Raw genomic sequence first — 22,194 nt, forward strand, 5'->3', positions numbered from 1 at the left:
TGGGCCTGGGCACTGTCCCTCAGCTCTTCAGCTCAAGGCTAGTGCTCTACCACTTGAGCCACAGCGCCACTTCTGGCTTTTTTCTTTTTGCTCATGTGGTGCTAAGGAATTGAACCCAGAGCCTCAGGCATGCAAGGCAAGTGCTCTACCACTGAGCCACCTTCCCAGCCCCCATGTTAGTATTATTAAAATATACTGCTTCATGTGATTGAGACTAATTTGAGCTCTAAAAACCATGGCTGTCCTTTCAAAAACCTAATGAAACACTCAGGACTTTGGTTTCTTTACCAATCAATATATGAAATAAGCTATGTTGGAAGCCCTTCTGGCCACAATGGGTCCCTAATCATGTAGGTACCTGCTTCTCACCCCATGCAGTAAAGATCTGGAGAAAGCAACTACTTTTTCTAGCTAAAAAGGAAGAAAGCCAGTAGTACTCAGAATGAATCATCAGTAACACCAACATGCTAATCTTTCCTCTTGGGAAGGGGTAAAAGTTTGTTTTGCTGCTCAGAGTGATACTTTTCCAAGAAACATGTGTAACATGAAGCAGAAAAAGTAATGCTATTTGGTTTGCATGTTCTCGTCAGCCTTTTGAGGTATCAGAGTTATTGAAACACAGAAATGCAGCAGCAGACATCAACATAGCACTTCTGGGTTCATGTGCACAAGGATTCTTGGAAGACAAACAAAATTACACATTAGTTATAGATGTTCTGAAAGATTATAGATGATATAAACATGGAAGGCGTGGGGCACTGTTAGTGGTTATGGGTGTGAAGCAGCTTGGAATGAGGCTACAGATTTTTTTGTAACCTTTTTCATTAATGATTTGTTAACATGTATGTAAGTATTTTAATCTGGTGGATAGTGATATTTCACTTCCCAAATACATTGTAACTTATTTTAGAACAAAAATTTTGCCAGCTGTGGGGCTTGAACTTAGGGCCTGAGCTCTGTCCCTGAGCCTCTCTCTGCTCAAGGCTAACACTCTACCACTTGAGCCACAGCACCACTCCTGGCCTTTTCTGTTTACATGGTACAGAGGAATTGAACCCAGGATTTCATGCATGCTAGGCAAGCACTCTACCACAAGGCCACAATTCCCAGCCTATTTTAGAACATTTTATTGGTTTTGTTTTGTTTTCAGCACTGGGGTTTGAACTTGCTCTTGTAGGACCTTGCTCTTGCCAGGCAGACACTCTACCTCTTGGGTCATGCCCCCAACCCAGCACATTTTAATTTTGTAAATTAATTAAATTAATTTTACTGGAAATTGAACAAAAGTCAAGTTTTTATTATATATTTGTAAATTATTCCCTTCTCAATTTTTTCATTTGGATAAATGTATATTGACTTGCTAGAGACTATTGTATGTTAAGGGTACTGGGCTTTTGTTTGTTTGTTTTTTTGGGGGGGTCTGGTCATGGGGCCTGAACTCTGGGCCTAGGTACTGTGCCTCAGCTCTTCAGCTCTACCACTTGAGCCACAGCGCCACTTCTGGCTTTTTTCTTTTTGCTTATGCGGTGCTGAGGAATCGATCCCAGGGCCTCAGGCATGTAAGGCAAGCGCTCTACCACTGAGCCACCTTCCCAGCCCAGGTACTGGGCTTTTGATATATACTGTAGATAGTGTCCAAACTTATTTCTCTTGGTTAGGCCTTTCGATAGAGTGTATAATTAGACAGTAACCTCTCTGTATGGTGCAGCAACTGATTATGCAAAGCTGCCTAATTAGTTGCTCATGTTTTCTTGGCTGTTGAATTTTGCAGATATGTCTTAAGATTATACCAAATCTGAAAATCATTTGGAGAGTATTAGAGTTTTTACAATTCAAAATGTAATTTTTTTTGTCTATATTTGTTCAGATCACCTGGATAATTTGAGTTTATTAGTGAAATTTTTGTCTTGCTTTGGTGATTTGGTGATTCCTAAGTAACTCTTCACACCAAACATGTTTATTTTTGTGATGGATTCTAATATATACTGACACTCATTTTGCTGCTGTATTAAGTTGCCTGTTTTTCTGTCTTCCATGGAGGGAAACAAGAAGTTGAGATGTATAAATAACCCAGTAGATTTGAGATATGTACATATTCAGTGATTGGTAATAGTTGTGTTGTTGTTTAATTTTTAGAGTCTTATTACTAAGGGCTCTTTCCTAGGATTATGCTGATGTGATCCTTGACTTGAGGCCTATTTCAGTTAGATGTAGAACTTTGTAACATGTAGAAGAGAACTTACAGGTTTCTCAGAGGGTCAGGAGGTGGCATGTTGTCCTCTGAGGATGAAATATCACTTAAGGAAAAAATTAATGTTGAAGATGTTTGAACTGGTTACGATAGCATTTTAAAGAAGAATTGAAGCATACACATTACAGAGAAAAAATGGAATATATCAGTGGCTATTTAAATATGGTTAGCATTTACCTAAAATCAGAAAGCCTCTTGCCTTTTTTTTTCCTGAATCATATTGTATTGGAGCAGATTTGTGAACTGAATTTGCTATTATTCACATAATTTTCTGCAGGCAGAGGCTCGTCTGCTTGAGGAACAGCGAAGAGTACAGGTTTATCTTCATGAGAGCACACAGGATGAACTAGCAAGGAAATGTGAACAGGTCCTCATCGAAAAACACTTGGAGATTTTCCACACAGAGTTCCAGAATTTGCTGGATGCTGACAAGAATGAAGGTAAGCTATTAAGACTCCTCATAAGTGCTCTCTATAATCTGAAGTGTGGGAATCATTTGAAATTCTTGTCTCTGAGTTAGCATCTCCAGCGCTAGCATGTTTTGTAAAAATACCTTGTATGGGCCTTGTTACAGAATTATTTCAGGTTTCTGGGCAGTGGGTTTTTTTGTTTTGTTTTGGTTTGTTTGTTTTTTGTAAGTAGTGGGGCTTTTTGTCCACTACGTGGCTTGAACTCAGGGCCTGGGTGCTGTCCCTGAGCTCAAGGCTAGCACTCTACCATTTGGAGCCACAGCTCCACTTCCAGTTTTTTCAGGTGGTTAATTGGAGATGAGTCTCACAGACTTTCCTGCTTGGCCTGGCTTCAAACTGTGATCATTAGATCTCAGCCTCCTGAGTAGCTAGGATTACAGGCATGAGCCACTAGTGCTCCCAGGGGGAGTGTTTCATGAACAAGTGGAGGACAAACATCTCTCTGATTTAATTTGGATTATAATTGGTCCCATACACGTTAATGTTAAATGGTTTTACTTGTAATGTTTCTGAGTTCCTCCTTTGAAAGCTCCCCAAGATATAAGAACACACTTCCGTTTTACAGCCTAAAGAACCTCAGTGAAAACTGTTGATCAATAGAGGAAAGGGCAGGGAAAGAAACAAGCTCTATGGAGCATTACTGTCTAGAGGGTATTGGGGCTAACAAGGAGGTTGATTACAATCAGGGTACATTGTCTGCATCTATGAAGATAGAACAAAGAAACCTGTTGAATGATTAAGGAAGGAAGATAAGAAAGGGAAAGATATAGAGGGGTTGAGATAGATAGAAATACATTGCAAACATATGGGAATGTATAACTAATATAAGCTAGTGATAACATAAGCTGTTTTATATTTCCTCTAATTGCTTTCCCTTAATCCTTAGGAACTAAACTCATTGATGTTTGGATTTGTGGTCTTTTATGTTGGACCCTCGTAAGTTAAACAAACAAAGAATAAAGAATTGGAGGCCCTTTTGTTCCACATTTGGAATAGTTGAAAAAACTGAGTACATTTTCCTTAAGTGTATTCACACTTCAATGTAAATGTTTGAATGCTTATTCATCAAATGTAAACAACAGCTCAATCTTGAGGATTTTAAAAAGCATTAAATGTAGTTTCTAATTACGAAAAATCTTGTTCTTCCTGGTACCAGTGAATTATAACCTAGAATCCTAGCTACTCAGGAGGCTGAGGTCTGAAAATAGTTGTTTGGAGCCAGCCCAGGCTCCAAAGAATCTTATCTCCAATTAACCAGCAAGGAGTGGAGATGTGGCTCAAGTGGTTAGAGCTCTAGCAATAATTTAAAAAAAAAAAAAAAGTGAGTGAGAATGTAAGGCCCTGAGTTCAAGCCCTAGTACTGACCCAAAAAAAATCCCTCCAAAAACATTTTTCTAAGCCAGGCACTGCTGGCTCACACCTAGAATCCTAGCTACTCAGGAGGCTGAGATCTAAGGATTGTGGTTCAAAGCCAGATTTGAGGACTGTAGTTAAAAGGCAGGAAAATCGATGAGACTCTTACCTCCAATTAAGCATCTGAAGTGGGGCTATGTTTCAAAGGGATAGACCACTACCCTTGAGCAAAAGAGCTCAGGGACAGAGCCCAAACCCTGAGTTTAAGCATTATGACAGACCAAAAATAAAACCTTTTTTCTATTCCTATGCTAGTGGATGCACATAATAAAGGGGGAAAATCAATGTCTATAATAGCGTAATTTCTATTACTTTTAGAAAAGTATAATCATGTATAAAATATTGTGTATACTTTTGATTAGTAAGAGCTAATAACATTCAGCTTATTTTACATGATCTCATCCCAGTATAAATATATAATTAGCAGAATAGGTATATACAGTTGGTTTCTGTGCATAAAGGTGACCATCTCTTTCAGATTTGGGCCGTATGTATAATCTTGTATCTAGAATCCAGGATGGCCTAGGAGAATTGAAAAAACTGCTGGAAACACACATTCATAATCAGGGTCTTGCAGCAATTGAGAAGTGTGGCGAAGCCGCATTAAATGTAAGTAATCCTTGATTGAATAACAAATTAACTTTTCGTGTACAGCAGCAACTATGTGTTGTGCTTCTCCACATGAAATCCAAGCAATCAAGATGTTGCTAAGGAAGTGGCACTGTGGCTCAGAGTGGTAGAGCACTAGCTTTGAGCGAAAAAACTCAGGGACAGTGTATAGGACCTGAGTTCAGTTCAAGCCCCACAACCAACAACAACAAAGATGTTGCTAAAATTCCCATAGGAAATCTATTTTGGGGTTTTGAAGTAGCAAGTTCACAAACATTTTTTTGTTTAGCAAATATCTCTATAAATCATTCTCTGGCATCTTTTGGGCATTGGGGATGTCAACTTACTCTTCCCATTTATCTCTTTTCCCTATTGCCTATTGCTTCCATAGAAAGCTGTTGGGCCCATGGCTCATACCTGTAATTCTAACTACTCAGGAGGTTGAGATCTGAAGATCATGGTTTGAAGCCAGCTTGAGAAGGAAAGTCCATGAGACTTTTATCTCCATTTAACTACCCAAAAAGCCAGAAGTGATGCTGTGTCTCAAGTGGTAAAGTGCTAGTCTTGAGCAAAAGAAGCTCAGGGACAGCACCCAGGCCCTGCGTTCAAGCCCCAGGACTAGCACCAGAAAAAAAAGAAAGAAAGAAATCCTAGGAATGTATGTTCGGCCACTAGTACTTGTAGTGGCTTAAGTTGTGCCTCTCAGTAACTTTGATCTGAGTAGTAAGTCAAACCATATGGTTTGCCTCATGAATATTAAACAGCAGCAAAAAGTTGTTTGAATTAAAATCACAATTATTATATAAAAGTTTTGATGAGATTTGAGAACTGTGAGAACATGGTTTTTAAACTTTGGAAACCTTTGCCCAGTTGAATTGGGTCATAGCATAAGAGAATTGGTTCTGATGAGTGTATTTTATACCAAGAAAGCACTCTGTTATAATTGAACGTTTAAGGGCAAAAGAGTTTCTTCATGTTAGTCCTGTCTCCTTACTTTGTACTATTCTGCCATATGTTAATACCCAGAGTGTTCTTAAATAAGAGACCCAAGTAAGGTTCTTTATCTGGTCATTCTGTGATTCTGTTTATCTAGAATAATTTGGTGAGAAAACCAGTTGTACTGCTAATTGATGCCTGACCTAGATTAAAGTTATTGCAGGTTTTATGATGTGATTCAAGCAGATTTGTAGTGGTTAGATACTTCCATTAAGGCTTTTTCAAATGGTTAGGACCATTAAGAAGGAAAGGTTATGGGGGGAGTTTGCCGTGGTGCCTCACTCCCAGCACCTGATGACAGCTGGCATTGCCCTGCAGTGCAGGAAGAACCCTGCACTCATGTGCTGTTTTTGGATGTGTAACACCCTGCCAGACATAAGCCAGCCCTCTGGGAACAACAGGGTTACCTCCATCAGCCTCCCTGGGTACATAACATGGAGGTGGTTGGTGTGGGCCTGTCATACATACCTGCAAGAGCCCAGTGTGTTTGAAGAACCCTGTCCAGCCTCACCTTGGGGTGGGACACTCATGCCCCACTGCTGTGCTGCAGAACGAATGGGATATGAGATGCTTGATGTGTATGTATTTACAAACACACACACATATAGAGATTCAAATAGAAGATTCAAAACTGGTTTAGAGCAGAGCAAAGGTAGCATAATTTTTTTATAGGAAAATTTACCCGATGCTTGACTTAGATTGGAAAGAGAAAGGGGTAGCAAACTGAGTTAGCATGTTTTACGTTATGAGACATTCTGCCTTTTTGGTAAATCAAAAACCTGTGTGTGCTTGCATTAACAAGCCAAAGGAAAATTATGTTTGTTGCTGGCAATATAGTAAGCATTTATAGAAATATAACCTGTATAAATGCATACAAAGAGACTGGGCCCCACATACTTGGAGAGCACTTTGAAAGCAGGGACCATACCTTCCCATGATCATTTAAAAAAAATGCAGAATGCCATGGGTATCTGGCCCTGTAATAGGTTTTTACCCTTTTTTATCTCCCGAAACAATTAGCTATTTGATAATGCTGTTGATGTTACAACTTAAACCCCACAAATGTTTCAGATGTAATCCCAAGAAATATTTTCATTTCTCAGTAAACTAATAGCAATCCTTTTGGGCTTTTTGTTGTTGTTGTTGTTTTTGGAGGAGGGTTTTGTTTTGAGGGGAAGGCTCAGTCCTGGGCATTGAACTCATGATGCTTATTAGACAAGTGCTCTACCCCTTACGCCATACCTCTTCCCTTTTTGCTTGTTACTTTTCTTTTCTTCGTTCTTTCTTTTTTTTTTTTTTTTGGTGTACCAGGGCTTGCACTTAGTTGGCTGGGACTGTACAACTTGAGCCACACCTTTACCCTGCTTTCTGCTGGGTTTTATGTGTATGTTTTAGTTTTGGGGGTTTTTTTTGTTTGTTTTTTAAAGATAGCATCTTCCAGATTTTTCTGCCCAGGTTGGCTTCAGAGCAAGATCCTCTAGATCTTAACCTTTCCAGTAGCTAGTATTACAAGCATGAGCCATGAGCACCCAGCTTTAGTTTGTTTTATAGATAGGGTTTTCCTCTGTTTGTACCTAGACCAGCTTTGGACCACAATCCTACCTTCCCCCACCCACTACCACTGTGTATGTAGGATTATAGACCTGTAAAACCACTCATAGCCTTTGGGGGAGAGGGGGCAGGGGTTGAACTCAGGCAGGGCCTGGGCTCTGACCCTGAGCTCTTTTGCTCAAGGTTAGCACTCTGCCACTTTGAACCACAGCTCCACTTCCAGTTTTGAGTGATTATTTGGTGGTAAAAGCCTCATGGGGACTTTTCTGACCAGACTGGCTTCAAACCACAATCCTCAGATCTCAGCCCCCTGAATAGTTAGGTTTACAGTATGAGCCACTGGCACCCAGCCCCACATAGCCTTTTTTGTATGTGTGTGCCAGTCCTGGGGCTTGAACTCAGGGTCTAGGTTCTGTCACAGAGCTTTTTTGCTAGTATTTTACCACTTGAGCTATATCTCCACTTGTAGTGTTTTTTTTTTTAGTGATCATCTAGAGATAAGAGCCTCACAGATGTTCCTCCCAGACTGGCTTTAAACCACCATTCTCAGACCTCAGCTTCCCGTGTAGCTAGGATAACAGGTGGCTTCATCTGGCCTTTTTTGAGCTAGAGCCATGCTACCTTTTTTCCCAGGCTTGCCTCAAAACACCGTCCTCTCTGCATCTCCTGAGTAGCTGGGATTACAGGCATGCGCCACAGTCTTGAAGTTAAGACTATAAAATTCTTTTTTTTTTGGTTCGGTCGTGGGGCCTGAACTCTGGGCTACCGCTTGAGCCACAGCGCCACTTCCGGCTTTTTTCTTTTTGCTTATGTGGTGCTGAGGAATCGAACCCAGGGCCTCAGGCATGCAAGGCAAGCGCTGTACCACTGAGCCACCTTCCCAGCCCCAAGACTATAAAATTCTTAACATTTCACAATATATTCATCATCATAATACTCCTTACATTTATTTATTGTTTTTTACTTACAGAAAACCTTGATTGTTTTAGTGATAGGGTTGTAATCTTACTACTCATTAATTATAAACAAGCAAAATGTTACGAAAAATGCAGAATAATTGGAATTTCGGGGGTTCTGGTTTCTCATTCCTAATACTGCATGTAACTATATCAAGTATTCTACACCGTGCATAGTGGGGTATACCTCGGCACTCAGAGGCTGAGGCAGGAGGATCATATATTTGAGGCCATCCTGGGTTGCACAACGAGTTTCTATTTCAAAAGCAAGACATGAGTGGAACGTTTCCGTTCCTGCACCTGCAGCCTTTGGCTTGTGATGGGAGAATCGGACGCCTCTGGCCTTCCTCCTGTTCCACTGTCAGTTGGGCATCAGGACTGCCCAGGCCTGGGGGTGGGCTCAGCTTGTGCTGCGTGTCCTGCTGGGGCACCTGGACCCTTTTCCAAGTGGTAGAGAACTCGTCAGACGTAGGCGCCCCTGCCTGGGTCCTTGCCTGGTCCTGCAACCTCTTACCCATGGCAAGAGGCTTAACCTGTGCCTTGGTTTCTTCATCTATACAATGGGGATAGACGCAGTGCTTGTGTTATACTGCCTGTGGTGATCCTACCATCCCTGAGCTTTGTCTCCTTTGCCCCACACCAATACCAGCCTATCTGGCACTGCATCATCTCCCACAGTGCCAATCCTTACATTTCCTTTCCAATTGTCATTTTGTCTGGAAGCTCCCTGTGGCCCAGATGGGCCAAGTTCCAGTGCCTGTCCAGCTCTGTGTCAGCTCCCATTGTGAATGCATGCGCTCAGACCTCCCCGTCCCATTCAGACTACTGACTTCTAGATTGTCAGTCTCACTGTCCAGAACGGAGTCCAACATTTGAATTTTTAAAAATGTTTATTGTTATTATAAAGGTGATATACAGAGGGGTTGGGTTACAGTTACATAAGTCACATAAAGAGTACATTTCTTTTTGAACAGTGTCACCCCTTCCCATTCTCTCTCCCAGTTTTTCCCTCCCATTCCCACCCATAAATTGTATAGTTAATTTTCAACGTAGCATCCAATGAGTACCATTGCTGCATGTTACCCTTTGTCTCTCCAATCCTGTGCTCCCCTTACACTCCCAAAGATATTAACAGACAAAACAAAAATAGCAAAAAAGAAAAAAATCTCTTGTTCAGCACTTGAATTTTTTAACAACAAAAGAATTGGTTAGCAAAGCTGTCACTTAACACTTTTAATTTGCATGATCCTTTTGAGTTTTTGTTGTTTTTAATTTAGGTTTATTTATTTATTTATTTATGGTTGGTTGGTTGGTTGGTTGGTTGGTTGTGGGGCTTAAACTCTGGGCCTGGGTGCTGTCCCTCAGCTTTTCAGCTCAAGGCTAGCGCTCTACCACTTGAGCCACAGTGCCACTTCCAGTTTTCTGGTGGTTTATTGGAGATAAGAGTCTCACAGACTTTGCTACCCAGGCTGGCTTTGAACTTCGATCCTCAGATCTCAGCCTCTTGAGTAGCTAGGATTACTGGTGTGAGCCACCAGCACCCAGCTCAGTATTTACTTTTGAGCCTGAGAATGTTTTATATTATTTTATAAATATTGATGTCCTGTGTTTCAGTGGTAGAACCAAAAGCATTTCTGACTATATTCACTAATTTCTTTGAAGATATATCTAATCCTTTAACAATTGTAGAATTTGTGAGAAACATTAATGTACACAATTTAGTTCCCAACTTTAGTTTCTGTTTTTTCCACTAAGGACCCTAAAATGTATGTACAGACTGTGCTGGATGTTCATAAAAAATACAACGCCCTGGTGATGTCGGCATTTAACAATGATGCTGGCTTTGTGGCTGCACTTGATAAGGTAGGCATGTTGCAGTTATAACTTCCTCCGGTGTGTGTGGATGGGACATTATTCTCTAACTGTCCTTTATATGACACAGGCTTGTGGTCGCTTCATAAACAACAATGCGGTTACCAAAATGGCGCAGTCATCCAGTAAATCCCCAGAGTTGCTGGCTCGATACTGTGACTCCTTGTTAAAGAAAAGGTATCAGATGTTTTTTTGTTTTATTCTTAATATACCTATCAAATCTCAGCTTTTATACAAGGAACTAATGCTTATATTATGCTTCGTCTCCATCAAATTATAATTTTTGTATATTCTGAGAAAATAAAATTAATAAGACATATTTCCAGTTGGAAATCTGCATCAGCTTCCACTGGCTATTTGTGAAAAACAAGACTCAGGCATAGTAGTTCTTCCCTGTAATCCTAGCTGCTTAGAAGGTAGAGATCAGGAGGATCATAGTTTGAGGCCAGCGAGGCAAAAAAGTTCATAAGACCCCTTCAACAGTGAAAGCTGGAGGGGGTGGTATGTGCCTGGCCAGTGAGCTACCTGAGTAGCATAAATAGGACCACAGTCCAAGCCTCCTGGCTAAACTGGAGACCATATTCATCAAACACCTAAAGCAGAAAGCACTGGGATGTAGCCTGGTCCATGGTAGAATCCATGTCTGGAAAGCATGAGGACCTGACTTCAAAGAGCTAGCACTCTCTTCCGTCTTCTCTTCCCCCCAAAGAAGACTTTCTGTGTACTGCAGAACTTTCTTACCCTACCAATTTTTATTTGATGAGTTTGTTTTGTTACTGTTTGATATTCTTCATTTTGTAAATTACTTCTCAACTGAATACTTTGCTGCTCTCCCTGGGGTATTCAGAGCTGGCTCTTCTCTGTGTCGCCAGCCTCTGGGGAGGTGGGTCCTGCTCCCTTGCTCGTCTTCCTGACCACAGCTTCCTCCAGGCTCCAGGCTGGTTCGCCGTCAGCCCCATCCGCAAAGCTGAAGGCTTCAGCTTTCTGTCACCCTAGTTTCCCGTACCTCAGAATTGTACTGTTTCTAATACAGTGTCCATAAGTTGTACTTTAAACAGCTCTTTGAGGTGAATGTGACTTCAGAACAAAAAAGATTGAGAAAGAGACCACAGACAACTTACACTTAAGAAGAGAACTGCACAAGTCTTAAACTAACACTAGCAAAACAAGTTCACCAGTGAGCGCAAGAAAACTTTCTAGGAATAGCTCAGCTAGCATGTACAATGTAGTTGCTGTGGTAATTAATAACTACATGAAAAGCTTGGTAGATAATGGGAAACTTTGGATAAAGGTCAGTAGCTGTCTTTGGCTTAAAATTATTTTTTATTTCTTTTTAGCCTGTACACAGTGCAGATGCATTTTATTTTGTGTATGTGGTACCAAGGAATAGAACCCAGAGCTTCATGCATGCCAGGCAAGCACTCTACCACTAAGCCACATCCTCAGCCCCCAAATCTATTTTTTAATAGTTTTTTTTTTCTTGTCGGTCATGGGGCTTGAACTCAGAGCCCTCTTTTGCTCAAGGCTAGCTCTCTGCCACTTGAAGCCACTTCCGGTTTTCTGGTGGTTAATTGGAGATAGGAGTCTCACAGAAGCCAGGCACTGGTGGCTCATACCTGTAATCCTAGCTACTCAAGAGGCTGAGATCTGAGGACCATGGTTCAAAGCCAGCCTGGGCAGGAAAGTCCGTGAGACTCATATGCAATAAACCATTCAGAAAACCAGAAGTGGCGCTGTGGCTTAAGTGGTAGAGCCCTAGACTTGAGCTCAGAGACAGCGCCTAGGCCCAGAGTTCAAGTCCCATGACCGACAAAAAAAAAAACTTTCCTGCCTGGGCTGGCTTTGAACCTCGACCGCAGATCTCAGACTTCTGAACAGATAGGATTTATAGGAGTGAGCCCTCAGTTCCCAGCTTAGAGCCATCTCTTAACTTTGCTAGAAAGCCATTTCCAAAGCCCAGCGAGAACTTGAATATTTGATTATTTTCTGTTTATTGTCATACTGGTCTTTTGTAATATTTAACAGTTCTAATCAGATGCACTAATATATTCTAAGAATGAAACTGAAATGTCTTTTAAATGTCTTTTGTGACTTGATGTCACTTTTTCTGGCTATTGTAATATAATTCAGTAATTTAAATACAGAGGTTGTCTATGAGGACTTCAGTTGATTTAACAATACTTTTTACCCATTGCCTTTTCATAGATGGTCCTAATCAAGTCTGATGTATCAGCTAAGGCTGCTGAGAGAGAGGCTTCCCAAGTATTCTTTGGCAGGCATATATTGGTAAATAGAGTCAGTGAGCACTGAGAGAGCTGCTGCTAGCGTGCTAGTGAAAAACAGAAATGGATTCTCTGAGCTGTTCTCAAGTTTGAAATGCCTCTTCAGACCTTGTTTAGTAGCTCATTCATTTGATATGAATTAAGGGGTTTTGTTTATAAAAGACTCTTCTAGCCACATCCTTACAAAATTGATTTACCCTTAATTCACCTTTGATTACTATTTGTCCATAGACTGAATAAATGAGTTGTTAAAGGACAATCATCCAAGCTGGGCGCTGGTGGCCTATGATCCTAGCTATTCAAGAGGCTAAGATCTGAGGATTGTGGTTCAAAAAGCCAGCCCAGCCAGAAAAATCCATGAAATTCTTATCTCTTTAACCACTAAAACGCTGGAAGTGGAGCTGTGGCTCAAAGTGGTAGAGTGCTTGTCTTGAGCAAAAAGCTCATGAACAGCTTCCAAGCCCTGAATTCCAGCCCCCAGGACCAATGCGTGTGCAAGCACACATACACACACACAAAGAGCAAACAGAAGATGGCACTTCAGTCATGGCTTAAATCTTTTCATTATTAGGCCATTAAAAGGAAACTATGGCCAGGAGCAGTAGCTAGTCAGGAGGTTAAGGCCTCGAGGATCATGGATTGAAGCCAACCTGGACAGAAAAGTGCATCGGACTCCATCTCCAGTTAACTAGCAAAATATCAGACTAGAGAGGTGGCTCAAGTGGTAGCACACGCCATGAGCAAGAAAGCCACGCAAAAGCATGAGGTCTTGAGTTCAAGCCCTGGCACCATGATAAACACACATAAAATGAAACTGCGTCTGCTTATTTTTTCTTCCTTGTAAAACAGCAGGTGTTTTTTTATTATTATTAGAGCACATTTCCATTTTAATACCACCACCCAGTTTGGGATCGCTGTATGCAGTAGGTAGAATAGTGTGGCCCTCTTCTCAGGAGTTATGACAGGAACTTTTACACAGTGTATACAGAAACCCAACCCTGCTTCCTCCCAGCTCCCTGTGCTTTCCACTCTTTTGTCGGTCCTGTGATGAGGCTTTGTCCAGTCATCATACTGGTCTGTGGCTCAGAAAGAACACACTTCAATCGTCAGACTAGAATATATCTGCTACCCAAAGTTGATTATAATGAGCTCTACAAAGGAGTTGGGAAATTAAGATTATTTGCTAATGTTTAAATGGGTTAAAGGAAAATGTCATCCATAATTCATGAAGATTTTAAAATATCTTCATTGGTTTTCACCTTGGATCTCTCCCCCTCTCCCCTCTTCCCTCCTCTTTCCCTCTTTCTCTCTCACTCCCTCTATCGCCCCCTCCCTTCCCTCCAGCTGGGGAGGGTATGGACTTAGGACCTGGTGTTTTCCAGGCAGGTCCTCTGCTGTTGGAGTCAAACTCCTAGTTATCACCTTGGACATGTTCATGAGTGTCTCATGGTGTATTCTTTCATGACAGTGTAAGATTGCTAAATTGCATGGTAAGGAGTCACCCTCCCTTCCCCATGGCCTGATCCAAGGAGAATCGATCATCTGAACGCTTGGAACCACACTCCAGTGTGGCATTTTGACCATGTGGTGCTTGTATAACGATCTACTCATTTGTTTTAAAACAGTATCTTTAAATTTCAGTTCCAAGAACCCAGAAGAGGCAGAATTAGAAGACACGCTCAATCAAGTGGTAAGGTGCCCCCCAACTGTGCACGTGTTCCATAGCTGCTCCTGCCACACACGCTTATGAGGCTGCTTAGCCAGGGCGTTACATTAGTACTACCCTCATTGATCCAGCTTACTGTGGCTTGAGGGATGGATAGACATACGTACTATAAATCCTTTGGGGCAGGATGTGTGCCATCATATCCAATGGCACACAGACCCCGCCCGAACTAGGCATGCCTTGGCGCCAGGTGTGTGCTTCACTCCTGTGTTTTCTTGACTTAACCAGATGGTCGTGTTCAAGTACATAGAGGACAAGGATGTGTTCCAGAAGTTCTATGCAAAGATGCTGGCCAAGAGACTTGTGCACCAGAACAGTGCGAGTGACGATGCTGAGGCGAGCATGATCTCCAAGCTGAAGGTGAGCTTCTGCTTCCGCCCGCAGGCCTTGTGAATGTGGTTGTTGGTTTCCCTGGGTTGTCCTTGGCAGAGGAGTTGTACAGCACGTGTTCAGCTGCTCCCGTGCTGGAAACCTGCCACGCTGAGCAGGTCTCCTGTGGGGCCGCCAGTGCCTTCTACCTTGGCCAAGCCCTCTTTGGGCCGTTCTGTTGTGCCCAGTCCTGCTGTGGACATACCTGGGACATAGCTCTAGTCCCTGTGAGTGGACTAGCAGTTGATTTGCTCTGGGTTTGTTTCCTGTGGGTGGAGCAGAGGCCCTGGTGTTCCTTTGCTGCTGTCCTTTGTTCTGCCTCCTTTGTCCGTCCGTGTGTTTTGGTGTTGTCATATATGCCTCAGAGCATATTCCACTTTGACCTAGACTCAGTGCGTATCTTAGTCAGCTCAAACTGCCAAAACAAAATACCATGGGCTGGGTGGCTCAAACAACAGACTGAGTCTCCCAGAAGTCCAAAATCAGTGTGGCTCCTGGGGTTGCTGGTGAGCTTTGTCGCTGGTAGAGTGCTAGTAGAGCTCTCTTCTGTCTCCTCTGAAGCCCATTCAGTCTGTGCCCCACCCTCCTGACCTCTCCAGGACCCACCTGGACAGGCCGAGGAGTTCAGTCTATAGTCTTGGGATAAGAGACGAATTACTTGTTAGTATTCTACCACAGTAATAGAATGCCTTGCTCCTGAGGTGCTTGAATCGTGATTATTGTGTTAGGAGATTTAGCTGTTCAGATGTTAATTATTTTCATTAATGTTGATTTTAATCAGTACATGTGTATAGCATAAAAAATAACTTTATTTAATACCACACAATTAAGCATATGTGCTATAATGTGACTTCTTTAAGATTCCTTGTAAACATGAATATGCTGTAAAATTAGTAAGTGTTCTCTGGATTTATTTCAGCAAGCTTGTGGTTTTGAGTATACCTCCAAACTTCAACGAATGTTTCAAGACATTGGTGTAAGCAAAGATTTGAATGAACAGTTCAAAAAGCACCTAACAAATTCTGAACCACTCGACTGTGAGTATCCAGGGTCTGTGGCTACTTCTGCAGGGGTTCCTTGCAGCAGATGAGAGAAACGATGGAACTTGAAGTGTGGAAGGTCAATGGTCTGTCAAGCAGCAGGAAGTGCCTCCCCAGTGCCCCACCCTTCCTGACTTCCAAGGGGTGTGTTGGATGATAGCCTTGCCAGAATGAGGGTTCATGTGGTTGGGAGCCGGAGGCCAGCAGGTCACTTGCATCTGGGTCCCAAGTTCAGACTTCTCATGATCATCCCACACGGACAGCACATGCGTGGCTTATTTTGCCTTACCTTCTTTTGATCCTTAGTTTGGGTCCATTCTGGATTTTGGTCCTTTTTGTGTTTGTGCTGGTGCCAGGGCTTGAAATCAGGGCCTGGGCGCTGTCACTAAGCTTTCTTTGCTGCAGGCTAGTGCTCTACCACTTGAGCTACAGCTTTTTGGTGGTTAATTGCAGTAATAGTCTCACAAATTTCCCTGCCTGGGCTGGCTTCCAACCACAGTCCATGGATCTCAGCCTCTTGAGTAGCTAGGATTATAGGCATGAGCTACTGGCACAGGCTTTTTATTTTTATTATTATTAGAAACTCTTTAGGGGGCTAGGAAGGTGGCTCAGTGGTAGAGTGCTTGCCTTACATGCATGAGGCCCTGGGTTTGATTCCTCAGCACCACATAAGCAGAAAAAGCCGGAAGTGGGGCTGACGCTCAAGTGGTAGAGCGCTAGCCTTGAGCTGAAGAGCTGAGGGACAGCGCCCAGTCCGAGTTCAGGCCCCACAACCGGACCAAAAAAAAGAAACTCTTTGGGCTGTGTAGACACAAACCAAAAACTGAATGTGGCTTGAGTGATGCTCTCTGCAGAGAGGTGACAGGACTGGTATTTTAAGATTGGCTGCAGTCATGGGGTGGCAAGTTTATGCCATCATCATGTGATGAAATTTTGTCTTTTATATGAAAAACAAAGTTTTCCTCTCCTGAATCCAAAGTGCTATCTCCTTGTTTAGCTTCACTGCTTTGCCACTGAACTTTCCAGCCATCTGCTAAGATGAAATGATTGTTTTAATTCCTAGGTTATGAATGTCTATGTCAGGGTGTGCTTTGTTTGTGGGGAGGGTGCTGGGGTTTGGTGCCGGCGTTCTCGAGCCGTGCTCTGGCCCTGTGTAGAGTCCACACGCTGCACTTGGGAGCTTTGCGGGTCCTTGTGTTGGGAGCCATTGTGCTATGCCTCGGTTTGACCCAGGAGTTCTCCCTGTGGCTCCGGCCATCCTCAGACTCCCGCGTGACGGGCAATGCCCTCCACATACATGGCTTCCCCTTTAACTGAAGGAGTTAAAACTGTGCTCACTTCTTCCTTTTCTATTCAAGCAGGATTTTTAATTTCATGTATTTTCTTTTAATAAAGAACACTTCTCTGCATGTCACTGGAATGACAGAATTTTTCAGTTTCTAAGACTAATTAAATATGTTCTGGAATTTTCTCCCAACACCTTCGCCGACCTCCCAGTGGATTTCAGTATTCAAGTTCTGAGTTCCGGGTCATGGCCCTTTCAACAATCTTGCACATTCGCCTTGCCATCCGAGGTAAGGCTGGGAAGGAACGGGCAGCCTGTCCATTTGTGGTCATAGCCGTGGCTTCTGCAGAAGCCTTCCTGCAGGGCGCTGGCCTCTATGCTGAGCAGACAGGGCAGCATTTAGCCCTGGAGGGTGATGGCGGAGCAGACTGGTTAGACAGCTGAAGGTGGTCATTTCTGTCCCAGTCAGCAGAGCATGTCCGTTTACTCTTTAAAAAGAACCTAATTTGTTCTCTATTGAGCGCTTAATGGCTTCTGCTGGGCCCGGAGCATGGCCGTGTCTCCATTCACCCCATTGCTCAGGAAGGACACTCACTTTGTACTGTAAACCTAGGGCAAGGCGCTTTATTAGCACGGCTGGGCGTGGAACGTGAGGGCTGATGGAGTCCACATAACGCTGTCCTTCTGTGCAGTTGGAGCGCAGTTACCAGCGGTTCACAGCCTTCTATGCCAGCCGGCACAGTGGCAGAAAGTTGACATGGTTGTATCAGTTATCTAAAGGAGAATTGGTAACAAACTGCTTCAAAAACAGATACACTTTGCAGGTAAGATAACCTTTTCTTTTTGAAAAGAAAAAAGTAATTCTAAATGAACATAAGACAAATTATAGAAATAATCAAGTTACTCTTGTACCAGAATGTAGAGTTCAAGCTTTTGGTGCAATACAGTCAGACTGTGCCCGTGGCTCACACTGTTACCCTAGCTACTCAGTAAGCTGAGATCTGAGGTTCATAGTTTGAAGCTAGCCCAAGCTAGAAAGTCTGTGAGACTCTTGTCTCCAATGAATTCCCAAAAAGCTGGAAGTGGTGCTGTAGCTCAAGTGGTGGAGCACTAGTCTTCAGCAAAAAAGCCCAGTAACAGTTTCCAGGCCTGATTTCAAGCCACAGGACCAGCACCAAAAAAAAGCTTTTTTTAATGAAGTCAGATGAGCTGAGTCTAATTCTACTGGCTAAGGGGACGGGGTAGTTACTTGATAACTCTGAGCCTCAGTCCTCTCTATCAAATGGGCATATTAAAGCTCAGCGGTGAGGAGAGAATTAGAAGAATAATGTTCTTAGTAAGTGTTCGCATGGCTCTTGCCAGGAGGTAGGCTTAAAAGGCTGGCACTGCATCTACTCAGCTCTGCCATCCTTTTTTTCTTTGACAGCATTTTCACATTAATAAGAACTCCTTGTTCTTGCAGTTCTAAGTACTAGATGATAATTGTGGCAGTACTCATGGTGTTTTCAGTTTGTGGATGAGAAAAATTAGTTCTGTTTAACCCACGCGACCGCGTCTTAGTTCATGTGTGGTAAAGCCAAAGTTTCAACTGAGCTCTTTTGTCTTTAACCAGCCCAGCTTCGCCAGGTGTCGGCAGCTCACACCTGTGATGCAATCCTAGCTACTAGTGGCTGAGATCTGGAAGAGCCCAGAGACAACCCAGGCAGAAAAGTCCTGAGGCTCCATGTTCAATTAACCAGCAAAATACTGGGCTGGAGGTGTGGCTTAAACGATAGAGTACCAACTGTGAGCAAAGAAAGCCGAGTGAGAGCTGGAGATCCTGAGGTCAAGCCCTAGTATGCACAAAAAAAAAAAAAATCCAGATTCTTTCCACCTCAAGTTTGTACTTGGCGGACTTGACAAATAACCGTGTAATGTATTCAGTGTTTGCAAGGGCTCATGGGTAAACTTGTAGTCTGTTGTAACTCTTTGGGTGTTAAGAGACTTCAGGCTGGGTTCAGCATGCTCAGAATGCCCATTCATTGAGACTTTGAGTCATTAAAGCAGTTAAGGTACAGGAACGGGGTCCAGAGATCTTTTTCAACAAGAATGTCTCATGATTAGACAACTGGAGTTGGTTTTACAAATTCACATAGAAGACTCCTTGTGTGTAGTCTGTCATACCCAATGCATCTGTTCCTTTTTCTGCTCAAGGAAGAGTTTAACACAGGGCCTGTCCGCTGCCAGCCATGCCAGCCACTCCTGGCTCTGTGTGAAATGCCGGAAGTGGGCGCTTGTTCCTGCTGGTGGCATTAAGACAAGAGCAGGGAAGGCACTTTGCACCAAATTGTTTGGGATTCGATTCTTCAAAAATTTTGACAGCAGGCCAGGCACCAGTGGCTCACTACCTGTAATCCTAACTACTCAGGAGGCTGAGATCTGAGGATTGAGGTTCAAAGCCAGCCTGGGCAGCAGAGTTCATGAGACTCTTAAATTAACTACCAGAAATGGCACTGTGGCTCAAGTGGTAGAGCTCTATTCTTGAACTAAAGAGCCCAGACCCAGAGTTCAAGTCTCATGACTCACACACACACAATGACAGCAGAGGGTTTTTTTTTGCTTTGTTTTTCTGTGTGTGTGTGTGTGTGTGTGTGTGTGTGTGTGTGTGTGTGTGTGTGTGTCTGTACCAACACTGGGATTTGAACTCAGGTCGTAGGTACTGTGTCTTGCTTGTGTGTGTGTGTGTGTGTGTGTGTGTGTGTGTGTGTGTGTGTCTGTACCAATACTGGGATTTGAACTCAGGTCGTAGGTACTGTGTCTTGCTTTGTGTGTGTGTGTGTGTGTCTGTACCAATACTGGGATTTGAACTCAGGTCCTAAGTACTGTGTCTGAGGATTTTTGGTTGTTGTTGTTTTCGGTCAGTCATGGGACTTGAACTCTGGGCCTGGGCGCTGTTCCTTAGCTCTCCAGCTACCACGTGAGCCACAGCGCCACTTCTGGTTTTCAGGTGGTTTATTGGAGATAAGAGTCTCACGGACTTTCCTGCCCAAGCTGGCTTTGAACCACCATCCCAGTTCTCAGCCTCCTGAGTAGCTAGGATTAGACATGAGCCACATCTCCACTTTCACCTTTTCTGTGGTTAATTGGAGATAAGAATCTCACAGACTTTCCTCCCCTGGCTGGCTTTAAACTGTGATCCTCAGATCTCAGCCTTTGGAGTAGCTAGGCTGACAGGTATGAGCCATGGACACCTGGCCATCATTGATTTTCTTTTCATACTGTAAAAGGCATGTATTTTAAGCACTACAGTTTGCACTGTGGCAGATATACAGAGTTTGTTTTGATTTGGGTCATTGCTGTTGGGAAGATAGATCGTAGTGACCTTTCTTCACGGGCACCCTATTCGCCTTTTTACAGAGTCTTGCTTTTTCCCCCTCCATATTCTGACTAGCATCCTTCAGTCTGCCATGTGATATACTCTAAAACAGGCATCCTGGGTGACTGTATCTTCACTATTTCTTCACAATCTTGCCTAGGCAAGTGCTGGCTCATTACTTGTGGTGGTGGGTCTTTAAGAGAAGAAAGTAGGGAAGCCCAGTGAGCAAACCAAGTGACAGAGCCAGCCTGCACTGCCTGCTACATACGTTAGTGAGAAGTGGCCATCATGGTTGCCGTACACCATTTCTCTCTTCTCTCTCTTTGTTTTTTTAGTGCCTTAAACTTGGCCTCACACTCTCACTCAGCTTTTTCCTCTCTTGGATGGCACTCTACCATTTGAGCCATGCTGCCATATCTAGCTTTTTGCTAGTTGATCAGAAATAAGAGTTGTCTTGAGAATTTGTGTGCCTGGACTGGTTAACAGCAATCCTCAGGTCTCAGCCTCCTGAGTAGCTAGGGATAGAGGCGTGAACCACTGGTGTCCACCTCTTTGCTTTTCTTTCTTTCTTTCTTTCTTTTTTTTTTTGTCCAGTCGTGGGGCCTGAACTCTGGGCTTGAGCGCTGTCCCTCAGCTCTTCAGCTCAAGGCTAGCGCTTTACCACTTGAGCCACAGTGCCACTTCCGGCTTTTTTCTTTTTGCTTATGTGATGCTGAGGAATCGAACCCAGGGCCTCAGGCATGCAAGGCAAGCACTCTACCACTGAGCCACCTTCCCAGCCCCCACCTCTTTTCTTTAAATGGCTATATGTAGTTTGTACTTGATGGAGCCATGCCTCCTGCCCTTTTTCCTTTAGTTTGCTTTTACAGTTAGGGTCTTATACTTGTTCAAACCAGTCTGAGCTCACAATCCTACCACCTCTGCTTTTCAAGTAGCTGACATGGCTGGAGACATCACGGCACCTAGCTTATAGGTGGAGACGGAGTCTCAGCCACCTTTTTTTGCATGCTAGTTGGGATAGCACTGAGAGTTTCCCCCTCTGTCACTTGAGCCATGCCTCCACCATTTGTGTGCATATGTGTGTGCATGTGTGCCCCTGTCCTGAGACAAACTCAGAGCCTGGACTCTGTCCCTGAGCTTTTTTGCTCAAGGCTAGCACATTACCACTTGGTAGTTTATTGGAGATAAGAGTCTCAGAGACTCAAACCAAGATCCTCAGATCTTACTTCCTGAGTAGCTAGGATTCCAGGCATGAGCCACCAGCATCTGGCCGCATTGATCTTTTTGAAGTAGGATTTCACTTCATGCCAGACAGGCTTGGGCTTCCCTGGTGCCCTTCCATTATTTGAACCCTGCTCCCCTGGCCACTCCCCTTTCCCCCAGTACTGGCCTGGAACTAAGATTCCCTTCATCTCAGTCTCCCAAGTCGGCTCAAGCCCCCATGCCCGCGGGCATCTTGTGAGCCTTTTGCTGGGCTGGCCTCAAACCACGATCCTGGACCCCTTTGCTTGTTTTTTACCTTACTTTACGTATTCATAATGAAGGACTAAAGTCAGTGTATATTAAAATTCTGCACTCAGGTCTTTCACTTCAATAACTTTGTGTTCTCTTAAGAGAACCTTAACTTTGTGTTCCTTATTTTTTGCCTCTGTTAGAAGCATTTGATTCATAAACTTAAGCTATACACACTGTGGCGCCTCCTCATGTGTGAATGTTTCTTCTCTTCTCTGCGGGGCCTCCCAGGCGTCCACGTTCCAGATGGCGATCCTGCTTCAGTACAACACGGAGGACGCCTACACCGTGCAACAGCTCACCGACAGCACGCAGATCAAAATGGTACTCATCATTTCACAATCTCTCTGTAGCCAGCTGCCATTCCCTTGTTCTTGTGGACATTGTAGCAGAGGTATGGGTGTTTGCACCATGAACATGAATTTGTTCCATTCTGGAGAAAAACCTAGCATAGTGTATAACCCGCAGAGCTGGCTCACTGGGCTGGGGGCAAAAACATACCCTGAC

The 22,194-nt window shown here is 43.4% G+C and overlaps 1 protein-coding gene across 1 annotated transcript in view; it reads left to right on the forward strand.

Moving 5' to 3' along the window:
* Cul1 (cullin 1) overlaps nucleotides 1–22,194 on the forward strand; it is a 66,109-nt gene that overhangs the window by 39,536 nt on the left and 4,379 nt on the right. Inside the window, exons 8-17 of the mRNA XM_013021688.1 lie at nucleotides 2,529–2,691; nucleotides 4,613–4,743; nucleotides 10,002–10,109; nucleotides 10,189–10,295; nucleotides 14,042–14,090; nucleotides 14,355–14,486; nucleotides 15,415–15,532; nucleotides 17,033–17,109; nucleotides 17,513–17,644; nucleotides 21,919–22,011. Of these exons, the coding sequence (XP_012877142.1) occupies nucleotides 2,529–2,691; nucleotides 4,613–4,743; nucleotides 10,002–10,109; nucleotides 10,189–10,295; nucleotides 14,042–14,090; nucleotides 14,355–14,486; nucleotides 15,415–15,532; nucleotides 17,033–17,109; nucleotides 17,513–17,644; nucleotides 21,919–22,011 (1,110 nt within the window). The remainder of the gene's footprint in view (nucleotides 1–2,528; nucleotides 2,692–4,612; nucleotides 4,744–10,001; nucleotides 10,110–10,188; nucleotides 10,296–14,041; nucleotides 14,091–14,354; nucleotides 14,487–15,414; nucleotides 15,533–17,032; nucleotides 17,110–17,512; nucleotides 17,645–21,918; nucleotides 22,012–22,194) is intronic.

The sequence above is a fragment of the Dipodomys ordii genome, unplaced genomic scaffold (assembly GCF_000151885.1).
Source record: "Dipodomys ordii isolate 6190 unplaced genomic scaffold, Dord_2.0 Scaffold56, whole genome shotgun sequence".
NCBI classification, from domain to species: Eukaryota; Metazoa; Chordata; class Mammalia; order Rodentia; family Heteromyidae; genus Dipodomys; species Dipodomys ordii.